Genomic DNA, 15,733 nt, shown 5'->3' with positions numbered 1-15,733 from the left:
CTCACTTGACGCCGCGGGAAACAGTTGCCGTGAAGTTGTTTGGCAATTCTGTCCTGCATTTCGGGCAGTAATGTCTGTTCTGCTGAACGCTTTTCTGAAGACAAGGCAGACAGATGACGTGCTGGCAGGGCAGGACGGACGGCTCAGTGAACTCCAGCAGGCAAACTGGGCAGGAGATTCCAAACCTTCAACAAAAAAGGCCATTCATATCTTTACTGTCCATAGTAGCCTTATATCCAATAACAAGGTAAAATCTCCTAAATTAGAGATGACGAAACAAACAAAAGACAAAATCTGACCTGAGGTCCCTGCTGATGCACTCATCATGGAAGGAATTGAGTATCCGGATCAGCTGCTCCAGCGTGTTTACACTTCTTACATCAGGAGACTCCTGCATCAGCTGTTGGGTAAAAAACAGACTTTGTAAACAAAATCATCTGATTTTATTTTATCTACTGAAACTTTGAAAAGTCTCCGTCAGGCAGGAAATGCATATGATTGTCAATATGACAGAAAACTCATTAGTTTAGACTCTATCTCCTAACTCAGTTTAGGATTTAAACCAGTTTTAAAAACATCAGGACCAATAGAGATGCCAAACAACTCTCTGACGTACGTTCAGATGAAGGTTGCAGTGTTTCAGAGACAGTTCTTTAAGCTTCAAGTCATCTTGTTTCATTTTAAAAGTGATCTGCTGGATAAAAGATGCAACAACAAGCATCCCATGCCACAATGACCTGAAATGAAAGAAGATCTTGGATTAAATAAATCAAACAAAAACAAACACCGTTCCTCAGATGAGAATTTAACTTTTTTCCAGACTCAAAACTCCAGTACTTTGTCATTTTTTCCCATTTTATAGAATAAATATAAAAGTTTACTAAGATATTTAGAAGATGTTTCTACAGCGGTTGGACTACAAATATGAGACCGTGATAATGTCTGCTAATCAGAAAATGTTTTTAAATTACATTTTATTTTCACATATTTATCCAGAAGAGGCATATATTATAAATAAAGTTTCCAGACTATGTCAGATGTTAAACAGTGGAGTCATAGACACACAGAATCTATTTTTTAAACTTTTTTAGACACCTGATGGAGGCCAGATGCTGAAAACAGGCAGCACTACAGAGGGCGCTGTATTTCTGGCTGAAGGCTCTGTCCAGACACGGCTGAAGTAACTCCACCCTGTCCACAAACGACCTGCATTCATCGAGGGACGTCAAAGTCAAAAGTTTGATCTGTTCAACACAGATCCCGAGGGCCAAAACATCCTCCACCTGCAGAATGAAAAACACATTACAATAACCCTCAGGTTATCAAACAAAGCTTCAACATTGTTCTCATTGTCAGAGATAAAGAAGATCAGTGTCACCATTTCTTTCTGCTCGCTCTTCATCGATCCCCGCTGAAGAACATCTGCAGCTAGCTGTGGCTGCAGGAGGAACATGTGGCTGAGCATGTCCAATCTTGCTGCAAAATGCTTTGCGGCTGCCATGATCCAAGCAGGAGAGAGATCAGGAGCAGCTCCCATGGACGTCTGAAGCTCAGTCAAACAGCCCTGCATAGCTCTGATAAACACCTGTGCACAATATGTATGATAAGTACAGGTATACATGTCCTTGTCAAAGCAAATATCCTTTTCAGACAAAGACTTTGTGTTGTTAAGCCACTTCACAGTGATCTATGACAGAAAGAAGGCTGCTAAACTTAATAGATGAGACAAAAACTTTTATCACCTTAGTAAAAAATTTTAGAAACAAGTCGGATTTTCTTTCCTCTTTCTAAATGACTTGACTCTCAGAGTCAATATAGTTGAGAGGTTGTTTCATTAATCCCTGACACAATTACTCTTTAACTCAGCTTGCTTTGACAGTAGATCATCAAAAATCTGTAAAAAAAAAAAAAGCTTCATACCAAGCTTGAAAATAAACCCCTGCAGAACTAGTGATCTTCAGGGGTTACTTGGATGGAAAATAGAAAGTAGTTATATTGTGTGACAAAACTGTTTAAAACATGTTTAACTTAGTTGCACTTCCACTGACCTTATAACTGCACAAACTGGAATTATGAAAGTAAAGGCACTTCATGGGAAAATGCCAATTTAAAAAGAAAAACATGTTTCTATAAAAGTTTTTGCACTATGATGAGTTGGTTTTTTGACTGCATTAAAATTGGTGGATTTTGCAAAACACTTTTTCCCATCACACGAGTCATGTGATGGAAAAATTTTTTTACTACTGGCGGAAAAGACAAAGAAGACGACAGGAAGTAGTAGGAGGATGGTGGCAGCATGGCATGTTTTGTAACGACTTATTGCATTAACAAACTTAGTCACATGTTATTTTAATTGTGTTTCTTTTTTTAATGGAAATACCGCAATTGTGAAATCATGCTTTTTCAACCTTAGTGGAATATCAATAAAGTTTTACGTACATTCGTAATGGAAATGCAGTTTGTGATTTTTCTTTTGGCTTAAATCAAGATACGACATCTCAATGACTGAAAATCACTGAACCTTGAGTTCGTCCTTGGACTTTATCTTCAAAGAGAGCAGCAGGAAGTCCTGCAGGAACAGAAGACCATATTCCCATCGCTCCTCCTCAGAAAGCTGCTGGAGGTGACGGCCCGGTCCGCTGCTGGAGAAGCTGCTCACAAACTGGAGAATCCTCTCTGTGCTTCCTTCTTTAGATACTGTAGAGCACATACAAATCAGATCACAAAATATTTCTAAATATCTGATTAAGAGCTGGTCTCAAACCTGGCATGAACTCGGACTCCTCCCACAGGTTGTCGAGGTTCATTTTAATGATCCAGCTGAACGGAGCAGAGCACGACTGCTGCTCACTGTCCAACAGGAAGTAGTGCTGCACCAGAACCTCCTGGTCTGAATCACTGGGAAATGCAATCAAAGCAATGTTTTTTATTTTAACAATAAATTCCTCTAGTTAAATAAAGCAGGACAGTCACAGAAGACCAGAATGAGTAAGGACCTTAGTGTACCCTGTAAAAGGCAAATCATCCAGTTGATACCTTGGATTTGATGGAGGTGCCAGGTGTAAAACCTGCAAGTCTGCCAAGATGTCCATCCAGAGTTTCATGAGACCCGGACTGAGTCTGTCAGCAGAGAGCAGGTCCAGATTGGAGTACCGATCTATCACCTCCAAGATGCTGGCTAGCACCGGTGTCACGGTGGACTGAAGGCAGCGCCACAGGGTGTGCCTTCACACACACAGAAAATATGCAGGTCATTAAAGTAAATACTTAACATTACACTTTAAACCTCAAAGTTTTACCAACAATATTATCTCAGCATAAATAAAAGATGAAATGTACTTGCCAGGTAAACCTTAAGAGGCTTTGAAATTTCTAGTCTCATTTTACTATAAAGAGTATATGTTTTGCGTAAAATGCTAATTCTTGTTTTATATAATAAATTACTGACATTTCCACCAAATTCCTAATAAAAACATTGCAAACTTGAGAACTTATTTGCATAAAATAAACAAAAAAACAAGGCCATCTTTAGTTTAAAGCAATAAAAAACTAATGTCTTTTCACTTAGGAGTTCAGAAATCAACATTTGGTGGATTATATGGTTTTGGGTAAAACTGATCACCTAATCAAGGTCTTACTGAGTATAATGATGTGTCCTTGTGTTGGGATCCAACAGACTTCACAGAAAATGCTGTCAATCATGTAGAGATGCTAGTTTCAGCACAACATAACTGTAGTGCATCATTTCCTGCTCTTCAGATTGGGCTTCAGGAGTGGAAATAATAGTTTTAATTCAATTCAATTCAATAATACTTTATTAATCCCAAAGGGAAATTAAATGTTGTTGTAACTCTAATTATTCAAGATTCTTTAAAGAGTTATTGTAGATGGTGATCGATGTGGGCAGGAAGGATATCCTGTAGCCGTCTGTATTTCAGCAAATTTAAAGAGGCCTCTGACTGAAGATACTGTTTTTGTATGATAGTTTCATTAAGAGGATATTCAGGGTTGTCCTTTCTTTATTTTATGTGAAATACTTCCCTGCAACAATCTGCAAATGTTTTTCTTATTAGGCATTAGTATCTATCTGCTGGTTTCATTTTTAGTTTAACCGATTCACAGTTTTGAGCAAAGAAATATTAACACACAGAATCTTTCAAAATCAGAATTAAAGAACAAATACTAAAACTTGTAATTTGCAGCCATATTTCTAAGTAAAATTACTATTATGTTTAATTGAGCTCATTGTCTTTGTTTTTTTATTTTGTGATGCTTGAGACATCACCTCAGAGTTCCTCCTTCCTGCAGAGCCTGGCGTTTCTTTGCCTCTCTGCTGACCCACTCTTTAGGAGCGCCCATCACTTCTTCTCTCTGGGCCAGAGTCTCAGCCAGCCGACTCAGCAGGACCCTCTGGAAGCGAGCTTCAGGAAACACCAGAGTTGGATCAGACCCGACAAGCAAAAAAAACCTCGGATCATTTTGCTTTGTTGGCCAGTCAGTGTGAGCAATAAATCCATCAGAAGTGTACCTGATGTGGGGTTTTGATCGGTTGACAGGTGCGCCAGCAGGATGTGCATACGCTGCAGGCCTCTTGATGTCAGATTGTCGGGATCTCTCAGTAAACCCACAGCTTTTTGGATACAAGAACGGACTAAAGACGGGCTGTGAAGGTGTGCTCTCTCCACCTGCACAGAGAAGCAGATTGAAAGTAATCATCAAAAAATACCAACTATGTTTTTACTTTAAACCACTTAGATAAAATCTTACTTTTCTGTCGTCTTCTGAGTCGTTTATTAAACTCATTCCTTCACTGATGTTCTGATTTTCTGTTCAAAATTTTAAAAAAAAGACTTTTATTTACATTGTATTTCAGTCTAAATGAAGTAATGTGCTAAAGTGGAAAAGTAATGAAGCGTGGACTATGACACCTTTCAAAAATAAACATTTTAAAAATCTGTTTCATGTTCAGACTAGACATAGAACATCTATCAGCATCAATATTAAAACCTCGTCAAAGATTCAAAAATTTATTTTAACTAGGAAATCCCTTACTTCACCGCACAATTCAATATCGATTACAAATTAATCTATTTCTCCACCATTGTCCCTGATTGATTTGTTATTTTGTGCATTTCTAGTGAATTCTGGCTGAAATTGGTGTCACTGGATTTTACTTAGGAGCATCGGGGTAAAGAAAAGTGAAAATGCTGAAGGAGTTTCAGTACTTTCAAGAGGCACTGCAAGTTTTTACGATTCTAAAAGCTGTGAATAGTTGTCCCTAAAATTTAATTTTCTATAAGATTTTTAGAATCTCAGTGTTATTAAATGTAAAATATGACACACATAATGGAAAGGCTGAATGTAAATGCTCCAAACAGGAGTAAAGTATTTAAAAGTGACAACAGCTTAAAAGCCTTTTGCAAAACTCCACAGCCTCGAATTTCAGTGAAATATAATCTTAGTTGCATCACATTTACACTTTGTGCTTAAAATAAACACAAGACTACTAAAACTAAATTCAAGATTTTTGCAGAAATGTCTTTTGTTTGAGCATGTCGTTCTCACTTACCCAAACACAATTAAAAAATTTAATAACAGTTTGCATAGTGGTCTTAGTCTTTGAAAATTATGAATTATTTTTTAAAATAAGACTTTAAAATATTTAGCTGTTCTTCACGGTACTGTTATAATACATAACGATTCTTGATCTGGTTTTTAATTTAATTTGTAATATAAAATGATGACTAAAGCCCACACAAGGTAAGTGTTTTGTACCTTGCAGCGCAGGCTTGAGCAAGGTGCTGATGAGCGTTCCACAGAAATCCGACAGATTCAGACTCATGTCCTCTGAATCCCTCAGGTCATCGATGTGAACTGAATGCCAGAATCCTTTGAAAGAATTGCAAAAAATAAGCTTTCAGTGTGTTATTAACAACACAGTAAGCACACTGCATCCACACCCTCCTTCCTTTTGGTCCTCACCTCCTTGGAAACCAATGTACCGAGACTGGCTTGGAATCCTTGAGACCTTCACAATGAAGATCACCCAACACATCTGAACGTCCATTGAAGCCATGTAATTCATGGTGCAGTACCTATTGGCATTAATACTCGTTAACACACCTGGCAAGTCAAACATCCACTCTACTTAGTAAAGAGGAGGCCTGTACTTTGCTGATGCGATGAGCTCGTCGCTGCACTGGGACTCCTCCAGGTCCATCTGGATGATCAGAAGGTGAAGCGAGCTGCCAGCGTTTTGGAGGAACGTCCTGACACATACAAACACAGAAAAACTATTTATGCTATTTTACATAAAAAGAAACAAACTGAAGTTAGGTCTTGAATTCACCCAGTTATTTTGAGAATATGTAAGATCTACTAAGCTTTTTAGAATGAGACATAAACAATACATTTAACACTCAAGACATACATTTATAAATAGTTTAGCCTGGGTTTATAAAACATAACAGGCAGATATCAGAAAATCATTTTATTTTTGGTTATGGTATCTTCAGATTTTTGCTAATAGTTTGATCACATGCATAAAAATATGCAAAGATGGATGAGTCAATGAGGGAAAGGAGGCAGCAGTCTGTTTTACCGTATTTTATTGCAGAAAGAGACTTCAGTGTCAAACTGGTGGAGTGACAACAACAGGATCCTGTCTGTATTCAGTCCTAGCGCAGGGGCTACACCCCTTACATCTAATTTTGTCAGCAAGCTGGAAAATGTTGTGATCTATAAAAAAGAACATAGAGCAAAGTGCAGTCAAGAGTTTTTGTGACGTCTAAAGGGAAGAGTGAAGTTGGAGAAGAGATTTCAGCCTTACCTCCAGGAACTTGCTGGAGTCCTGGTGTGTGTTCAAACAAGCTCCCAGAAAGTCTCGGAGTGAGTGGTGATGTTGCTGCTGGAAATACAATCTCTGAAGTTTCTCTTTGTCCTGATTAGATAAATCTGAGTATTTGAGCCTCACAACAGCATCGGGGGTGGCACAGTTTAACAACAAACTTTTCGCCAAGCTGAAGACCTCTTCCTCATTTTCTCTGGGAGACTCGTCATTTTCTGTCTCCATCAGCTCTTCATTTTCCAACATGTTTCTATCATCAATAACTTCACTGGTTTCATCATTCTTATCCATTATCTCAGTTTCTTGCTCAATGTCCATGGCATCAACAAACTCATTGTGCTTCGTCTCAGCCACTTGGTCCTGGTCATCTGGCTCAAGTGTTTTTGGTTTGTCCTCTTCCTCCTGTTCTACTCCCGTGTCAGAAGCAGTTTGTTGTCTCTTTTCTAGTGCTTGCAACAAAGCACTGGCACATGCATCACCATGGAAGCCAATGAAAATGTCAGAGGGCTTGAAATCATCATTGGCCTCTCCAGAGAATGCCTTTACCCACTCTCTCAGTTTGTTGAGAACGCGGTGCTGCCATGCCTCCAGATCGGTGCTCCGATCCACTCTGTGTTTTTCCAGCCTGTTGATGAGGGGAACTGGGAAGTGCTCGTATACCTTCTTCTGGTCTTCTACCACGACCAACCGGAAGTTTGTATGAACACGGCATTTGACTCTGTGGGAGCCAAGACCCAGATCAACATACTGCTGCTTACTGAGGTAAACGTAGTACTGGTTCAAGGCATCGTAAAGGCTTTCATAGAGATTCTGCATGTTAAGGAGGACAACAGTTCTTCCGGTCTCCATGCAGGTTTTTACTCGGTTGACATTCCGGCATATTTGGGCGTATTCCTGGTCTTTTGGGAATCCTGAACCAAAGATGATTTCGGGTGGTGGATAGTCTCCTTTTGCAAAGACCTGTTGCTGAAGGATATGTAGAGCTGCATTGTTTGTGGTCAGTAACAAGAGATAGCGGCTCTCCTCTTTGGTCCCATGATCAAGATTCCTTAATATCATCTGCAAGGTTCTTGGTCTGGGAATTTCAGTCAGATCTTGCAGAACATCTTGGAAAAATATGACTGGGTCAAAGCTGTCCGGCTGTCCACTGAAGTTACGTAGGACGACCTCTACAAGTTGCTCACCATTTGGCTCTTGTTGTGTGGCCTTCACTGCAGCAAACACCATTTTGACCAGGCTGTAGTAATCCCTCAGGCCAAAGAACTGATTCTTCGAGGTCGCATTGCAGATATTTAAGAAGGCCTTGGCCAATGATGGGAAGAGATGTTTTATTTTCAGGAGAATTTGCTTGGAAGATGAACAAATGCCTTTGGCAGTCTCCACAAGTTCATCCTCACTTGGGTCCCACCTGGACACGAATATTCCTCGGTTCATCTTTGCTGGGTCAAGAGCCCAATTGGAGATGCCAACAAACCCAACTTTCATGTGTGGATCTGGCTTGTCATTGTCAATGCATCCATCCTCCAGCAGAGGATGAAGTGTCTTTAGTGGCATCTGTGGAGAATCTTCTGCTAGTCCTATCTCATCTAACACCACTACTGAGACATACTCCTCCATATTTTTGTCCTTTTGGAAACGAGCACAGTTCCTGAATGTTCCTATGATGCCTTCTGGACTTGAGTGAGGGCTGCATTGGAAAGAGACCATGTGGACTTGTTTCAGTTTCTTAAATAGCTCACAGTGGGAGTTCTGGCCCTGCATAGCATCAGCGACAACAGTTTTAGCAAGAGACTTGGAGCTGCCTGGTTTACCGACCAGAAACAATGGGATCCTCAGTTCTATGCAGACCACCATGAGAAACACGTTCTCTTTGAGTGCAATGTTTTTGGCAATGGTCTCCCTTGTCTGAACATTTTTGAGGAAGAGGTCTTGACAGGATGAAATCTCCGCTTGCAATGCTGGAACACAGTTCACAGGTCTTGGAAAGTACCTGCAAATTTCTTCCAGGTAGTCCTCTTTGGCTACAAGAGATGGGTAGTAGCATACTCCAACAGCTAAGATCAAGCACTTCAGGGCTCTTTGATCATCACTGAGATTAGCTATGTCAGTGAAAATGTCTTGACTGTGTTGGTAAAACCAAACTAACACTTTCATGGACCTCTCTACATCTCTCAGACTTACAAAACTACATTCATTTTTCCGACTTCTCATATATTTCTGGGAGGCAGCCAGTACATTTGAAATGATGTTGTTGCATGATGCTGGCAAACGGTGATCGGAAACTTTCTTCTGGACAATCTGTTTGATGTAGGAAAGCTCAGTTAAATCACTCAACTGGCCAAAGTCCCACACCAAAGACACCATACTTGGAGGCAGAGGGTGAACTCTGTACACCAGCTGCCTCAAAGGGACTTTGCCGAGTCGGTCTTCAGTTTCGTTTGCCTTCACTCGGTACCCCAGTCCTGCACGTTCCAAACGTTCCACCATTTCAAGTGAGTGTTTCCTGTACGGATTGCAGGCAGCTATTATTTTTAGGCCACTTTCTGGCCTTAGACGTTCTCCTTTCATTGTTTGGTCACACAGAATTTCCTTGATGGCAAAAATGGCCTCTGTGGTGTTGGCTTCATCAAAGAACAAAATGGTGTCAAGGTTGTGCAGCTGCTGATTTTTGCGGGCAAGAACCTCAGCCTCCCGCACCTTTCTATAGATCATTTCTGCTGTGGTTCCACCATGTACTTTAACAAGAACCATGTTCTCTACTGGTCTTTCCTCTCTTTGCAAAGTACAGAGGAAACGGACCAGTCTGGTTTTTCCACAGCCAGTTTCACCCATGATCACAACTGGAATCCCACATCGGAACCTCATGTGTATGGCCAACATCTTCATCACATTGTCTGCAGTGAGCTCATAGGTTGGGTCTGGATCAAAGTTTCTGTCCATGATTCCTCTGGTTGCACCAACAACACAAGAAATCCTTTTGATTTTGTCTGACCGGGGCAGCTGGTCAAAGTCCTCAGTAAGTGAAATCCTTTGCCGTTGCAAGCCATTGAAAAGTTCCAGTGACATTACGCTCTCTATGAGAACCTTATTGCTGTGAGGATCAACTGCCCTGAGTGTGTTTCGCCTTTCACACATCTGCACATTAAAGCCAAGGAAAGACATTGAAGAATGGTCAGCGTTGAAGAAAATGTATGGATGTGATTCATTCTCCCATCGTTTTCGAATTGACAGGCGAGTAAGAAGGTCGTCTTCTAGATTGCTTTCGATGTGAAGAGTGGGACTTTCATCAGATGTGTTTAGAGACGGTGAGGCAAAATCTCTTGCCATGTGAATCATAAACTTTACAATGAAGTCCTTAAAGCCTGGCAGATGATCAGCAAGAAAGTCCGGATCACAGAAAACAGAGACTTCACAGTCTTTCAGTTGCACATTGAGGAACCAGGAGAAGTTCTTCAGTTCGCCCCAAGATGGATTTTCCATGCCACAGTGAAGCAGCAAGAGACGAAGGCAGTCTCTGGGATTCCCAACTTTGGATCCTTTCTGATAGTAAAATCGATCCAGACGCTGATTCTGGAAGTAGAGTCTTAAGTATTGATAGGGCCTTTGAATTCCCTCGCTGAAAAACTCCTGTTCGTCTACAAGTGGATCAAATCTGTTGTGCCCAATGAGCCTTGGACTGCCCAACAGCTGCATAACTTCTTTTGGAGCTTTGCAATGAATGGTGGGCAGAATTTCCAGAAGTCCGACCCTCACCTAAAAAATCAAATTGATGACATAAATAAATAATATGCAATAGTCTATGTTAAAAGGACAAAAACATTGAATAGATCTGAAACACATATTTTGCAAATTAAACTACAAATTTGATTCTGTAATTATTAGAGATACGCTGATCCGATATTAATATTTGTATTGGTTCCAAAATTGAAAAATAATTCTAGATCAAATTCTAGATTGAATATTGGCGACAATGTGCTCAATCTAATCCAAGATGTATTCCTAGTAATTATATAACAGCATTTAAGTTTATAGTCTATGACAGAAATGTTCTGCAGGAACAGGCTTCAAATTGCATCTATTGCAAGATACTAAAAACAATATCTACCTCTTTTGCCTGGTTTTGATGGTATGTGATTGCTTTCAGAACTTCCACTGTGATCAGATGAGCCTTATTCTTTCTCCACAACATGCCATGGCTGTCGCTCAAACAGCCCAGAACCAACAGACGGAACAGAAGCTCCTCCAAACCTGAGCGAACCTGAAAAAAGTTGGATTCTTGTGGACTTTCAGCCAACAACAAAACGAGCTGTCTGACTGTGTAAAATATGGTTACTCACGCCAGCTGAGTCGATATGAAGGAGAACAGGGTCCTGCTCTCTGAGCTGGGACAGTCTCTCTGTCAGAGTGATAACCAACGAGTCAACGTCCACGCTCGCCTCAATCAGACGGATCCTCACATGTTTTGCTCTTGGAGATTTCTGCTGGAACTTCTCAAACAAACGCTTCACGTAAAGGGACTTTCCTGTCATGTGGAAAAAACTGATGTCAATATATTTTTTATTAACCCTTTTAACTGAAGCTTTTTCACTGCTGGAAGCAGAAAGAAAACATTGCTCACCAACTGAAGGGCGTACAGATGACACCATCCAGACAGAGAGCTGATCTGGAGAAACCAGTGCGACTGGGTCTTGGGACAAGGTGCTTAAAGTGAAGTGATGATGAAGGTATTTTCTAGCACTCTGCTCTGTTAGATTCACGCCAGTTTGCACTTTGTAGTTGCTGAAGTAAGAAGGGACACATCTGTGCTGGTGCACAACAGGACTGACTATCACCAAACGATAATGCGGGCTGGCACTTTTCTCTAGACCTTCGTAGAGCTCCACCAACGCTTCGCTGGCTTCATATCCCAGCACACCAGGATTAACCAGAGAATAGATCTTCTGACAATTTTCTCTAGAGACTTGGCAGAGAGCTCTGCGCAGAAAGATCTCCACCTCTTCTCTGGTGGTTTGCTCCCTGCAGACCAGGACCTCGTCAGAAGATGGCAGAGGTTGCTCTGGACTCTCCATGTAAAAAGACAGAGTGGTGGTGAAAACTTCAGCGCTCGGACAGAGGACAAGGTTTGGCTTCCCCATCTGGAGTCCCGGTGGGAGATTCCTGATCATGTGGAGTGGATTTGTTTCAGACAAGCACTCCAGGAGCTGAGCAAGGGTCAGGATGTCCAGGGACTCCTCAAGATACTGGGACATGTTTCCATTGAACCGCCTCCAGAGATTATCAAGCTTGCCCTCATTTACATCATCATCTTCTTCTTCATCTGTTGAAAACTGCATTAAATCATGATTCTCTTCCAGGTCTTCTTCTGCATGCTTGGATGCAGCTGCTGTGACGTCCATGATAGCTTCACAAAACTCCTCTTCATCGTCAGAGGATTCATCATCCTGTGAGCTCATGCTCACTGCGTTTGTGTAAGCAACCCTAACATCATTCACCGTGCACTGAGGCTTTATGGGAAAAAGCAGGTGCCACAGCTGCTGAGGAACCGACGTCTGACGTTGACACACCTTGTGTATCCAGTGGCACAGGTACACCAGCTGCTCTGAGGTGAAGTGGTTCAACAAACTGAACCTGGAACGCATCTCGCCGATGAAGGCGCACCATTCTTTGTGGCATAAATCCATCGACTGAGCCAGTTTCCGCAGCTGCTCTGTCACCTCTCCGCTGTACAGCGTCTGCTCGCCGCTGAGGGACAGGAAGGTGATGCTGATGCACGGCTGCTGCTGTGGGCAGCAGTGGACTTCAGCAGACCAGTCCCTGAAGAGCATGTTGCCAGATGTTTGCATTTGAAGCAGGATCGATCCAACTCTCTGAACTCCCTGGAAAACCTGAAAAACACAACATCGTGTGTAGAAACGTCATAAACATTGGACAGACGTGTGGAAATACACCATTTACATTTTCAAAAAGTAAGTAAAAGTAATATGGAAATAATTAAAGCGTAATTTTTCTTATTTGTAATCTTGGGGGTGTCATATCATACACATATTTCATACTATAAGCAAACATGTTTTCTTTACATTTCAATTTGTGGAACACAATAAATACAATTTTGTTGTCTAAAAAATATACAAAATTGCTTTTTGGAGGAAAATATTTGTTTAGAGTAATCAAGTGATGAATCAATGTGATGCATGTTTACATCACATTGATATGACTGAGCTGAACATGTTATGTTGGTCTGAACTAATTAAATCAAAATGTAATAATTAATTTAAAACAAGCAGAAAATAGGTCAGAGTTTGTGTTTTATTGGTTTTACTCACTAGTGAAGATCTAATTGTAACGCTGAAAGTCTCTTACCTCTGTGAATCTGTTGACCTGTTCTCTGCCATGTTCCCCTTTAGACGACATCAGCATTAGTTTGTTCTGAAGCTCCAGCAGATCTTCAAGCTTGTAGCTTTTCACCTCATTTCCTGCTTTTACTGTCACCAGAACCATATTTTGTAGACATCTCTGAAAATGGATAAAATCAGTCAGAAAATGTCTCAAATCCAGCTTGAAAGGGTTTTTAACTAGGACTGGCCCTTTACCTTCTCTGTTTTTTCACTAGACCATCCGACGTGATAAACTCCATGTGTGTTGATGGAGGAAGCGAGTGAGAGCGAAGACTGCTCCACAGAGCCGTGCGTCTCCTTCAGAGCCTTCAGCCAGCTTAGCAATCGAGTCGACTCTCTCTGAAAGACAAATCCAGTACCATCAACATTACAGCTAACCCCGAACATGAACTTAACCAGCCTGTTTCCAGTGCTGTGCAAAAGTTTCAAACCAACCCCATTTATGTCCATTTTAAATCTGTCATCAGAGACTTTTATGGATATGCTTTTAAAGAAGATTAAATGAAAGGACTTCAAGCTTTTTTTGTTTTGTTTACTTTTTTAAAGTAAACAAAACTTTAGTTGGCTGCTATGTCAAGATGCTATGCTAGTTGTTTTCTTTAGCTCACTTTTCCAATCAAATACTTTCAGAACGATAACTTTAATTAAAGGTGACCGAGTATGCTTCTTTTAACAGGTTAGGATAAGCCTATACAAAACATGTTCATTACAGTTTTGTACAAAATCCTTCTCGGATAATGATATTTCAGTCTGCTCAGCTTGACCTCCTTTCAGAAAGAGCTGTTTTAGGGCCCTTTGTTACTTTAAGTCCAAATAAGCTGCCATATTCCCCAACTCAACGCTAACACTCGCATGTGAAAATGACTGCAAACAGATGTGCAATAACACAACTGTACATCTTTGAAAAGCATACGTAGCGCGTCCTGCACAGCCAACAAGAATGCAGCAAGTGGTTTCTGGAAGCTTAGCTGACAACAAAACACTTGTTTTTTCCAGCAGCCTTTGTACAAATGAGTTTGCCAAATGTCCTTGAACTCAGCTTTGGTTGCTAGGTGATGGACAGGGCTTTGGAGGGGTTGTTAGGTAACGGCGCAGTATCCGTCAAATGTGACTTAACAACTTGGAAGTTTTTGAAACGGCTCATTTTCCAGACACCAAACAACCTAAAGTTACTACCACAAAACCGGCGGGTGTTTGTGAAGCAATGAGAATTTTGCATAATGGACCTCTTTAAAAAAACAACAGACTTTACAAATTGTTAAAGAAAATTAAGATCTGTGAAGTGAAAATCTAACAAGATTTGGATCAAGAAGTGACTCGGTCGAAAAAAGTATCTCAGTACCAGCTTGTCAGGGAGCTTCTCATCTCTGCTCTGGGCGTCCCACACCTGCTGAGCACACGCCATGAACTCCTGGAAGCCGGTCTGAGGGGAGAGGGAGTAGAGCAGGGGGCCGTATCCCATCACCGCATCATGAAAGCAGGCCACCTGGTCAATCTCCGTGTCGTTTTCTCCAGCAGATATCGAAGCTAGCTCAACATAAACTTTGACATCGCTCATCGCTGGAAAATGGACACAACAGAGAGAAGTACCACTTATAGTTGCTTCTTGCAGGATTAGTCTGAAAAATGTCAGAAATTGTGTTTGTTATGGTGTCAACCTACTTCTGAGGTTCTCTCTGACCCAGCTGATCAGAGGTTGGCTGTTAAGAAACTCTACCAAACATGCAGTGTGTTCCCTGGTGACGGCAGAGAGCTGCTGCCTGGCATGAGACATGTCGTCAGTGAGAGACTTCAGGACCCGCTCCTTAAAGCTGTCTTCATCCTGAAGAGGAGGCAAGGATATAAATGAGTCACTTAACTGCAAACCTCCATTTGTTGAGTAAAAAAACTATACAAAATTACGATGGCTGACTTCATTTTGGTGTGACAAATAGTTGTAAAATAATAAAAGCAAACTAAACCATACACACCAAATAAGGCCTTGCATGTAAATTTTCACTACATAAACATTAAAACCATCAATCTTTAAAAATGGCACAGTAGAGTACTAAAAGTGAAAATGTCGATATATTTTTCTAGGATAAATGACGACAAAAACAGGTTAGCCTTAAATAACCATAAAAAACATTCATTAACATGCAGGATTTCAAAACGAGGTCCCAAATGTAAAAGATAATAAACTATTTTGCAAGGTTTGTATACATTCTTATTCAAGAAATTTCCAGACTGAATTTAGACAATAATTACAAATTTATAGCAGATTTTTTTTTTACACAGCAAAAGTGAAGCAGGGATTAAAAAAAATCTATAGTTGATGTTCAGACCTAGGAAGTGGTTGGATTTAGTCTCCAACATTTCCTAAAGGTTTGGGAGTCTTGTTTTTGTTTAATGAAACCATAAAACTTTGACAGTTTGTTCTATAGGTTAAACTTTATATTTAATGAACCTCTTATTGAAAGAACTGGGATCTTTGATTGCAAAACAAAACAAA

General features: G+C 40.6%; 1 protein-coding gene across 1 annotated transcript in view; it reads right to left on the bottom strand.

Moving 5' to 3' along the window:
* The window catches only part of rnf213b (ring finger protein 213b), a 38,030-nt gene that overhangs the window by 12,766 nt on the left and 9,531 nt on the right, over nucleotides 1-15,733 (bottom strand). Inside the window, exons 19-41 of the mRNA XM_032574853.1 lie at nucleotides 14,905-15,064; nucleotides 14,585-14,802; nucleotides 13,438-13,581; nucleotides 13,208-13,360; nucleotides 11,466-12,732; nucleotides 11,185-11,369; nucleotides 10,953-11,105; nucleotides 6,830-10,600; nucleotides 6,602-6,738; nucleotides 6,171-6,269; nucleotides 5,983-6,095; nucleotides 5,776-5,889; nucleotides 4,768-4,826; nucleotides 4,529-4,685; nucleotides 4,286-4,421; nucleotides 3,037-3,225; nucleotides 2,765-2,898; nucleotides 2,522-2,697; nucleotides 1,379-1,585; nucleotides 1,096-1,283; nucleotides 617-737; nucleotides 300-400; nucleotides 6-185 (exon numbers count right to left, since the gene is read on the bottom strand). Coding sequence (XP_032430744.1) covers nucleotides 6-185; nucleotides 300-400; nucleotides 617-737; nucleotides 1,096-1,283; nucleotides 1,379-1,585; nucleotides 2,522-2,697; nucleotides 2,765-2,898; nucleotides 3,037-3,225; nucleotides 4,286-4,421; nucleotides 4,529-4,685; nucleotides 4,768-4,826; nucleotides 5,776-5,889; nucleotides 5,983-6,095; nucleotides 6,171-6,269; nucleotides 6,602-6,738; nucleotides 6,830-10,600; nucleotides 10,953-11,105; nucleotides 11,185-11,369; nucleotides 11,466-12,732; nucleotides 13,208-13,360; nucleotides 13,438-13,581; nucleotides 14,585-14,802; nucleotides 14,905-15,064 — 8,162 coding nt within the window. The remainder of the gene's footprint in view (nucleotides 1-5; nucleotides 186-299; nucleotides 401-616; nucleotides 738-1,095; nucleotides 1,284-1,378; nucleotides 1,586-2,521; nucleotides 2,698-2,764; nucleotides 2,899-3,036; nucleotides 3,226-4,285; nucleotides 4,422-4,528; nucleotides 4,686-4,767; nucleotides 4,827-5,775; nucleotides 5,890-5,982; nucleotides 6,096-6,170; nucleotides 6,270-6,601; nucleotides 6,739-6,829; nucleotides 10,601-10,952; nucleotides 11,106-11,184; nucleotides 11,370-11,465; nucleotides 12,733-13,207; nucleotides 13,361-13,437; nucleotides 13,582-14,584; nucleotides 14,803-14,904; nucleotides 15,065-15,733) is intronic.

This window comes from Xiphophorus hellerii, chromosome 10, assembly GCF_003331165.1.
Source record: "Xiphophorus hellerii strain 12219 chromosome 10, Xiphophorus_hellerii-4.1, whole genome shotgun sequence".
Lineage (NCBI taxonomy): Eukaryota > Metazoa > Chordata > Actinopteri > Cyprinodontiformes > Poeciliidae > Xiphophorus > Xiphophorus hellerii.
This window is presented reverse-complemented; position numbering and strand designations above follow the sequence as displayed.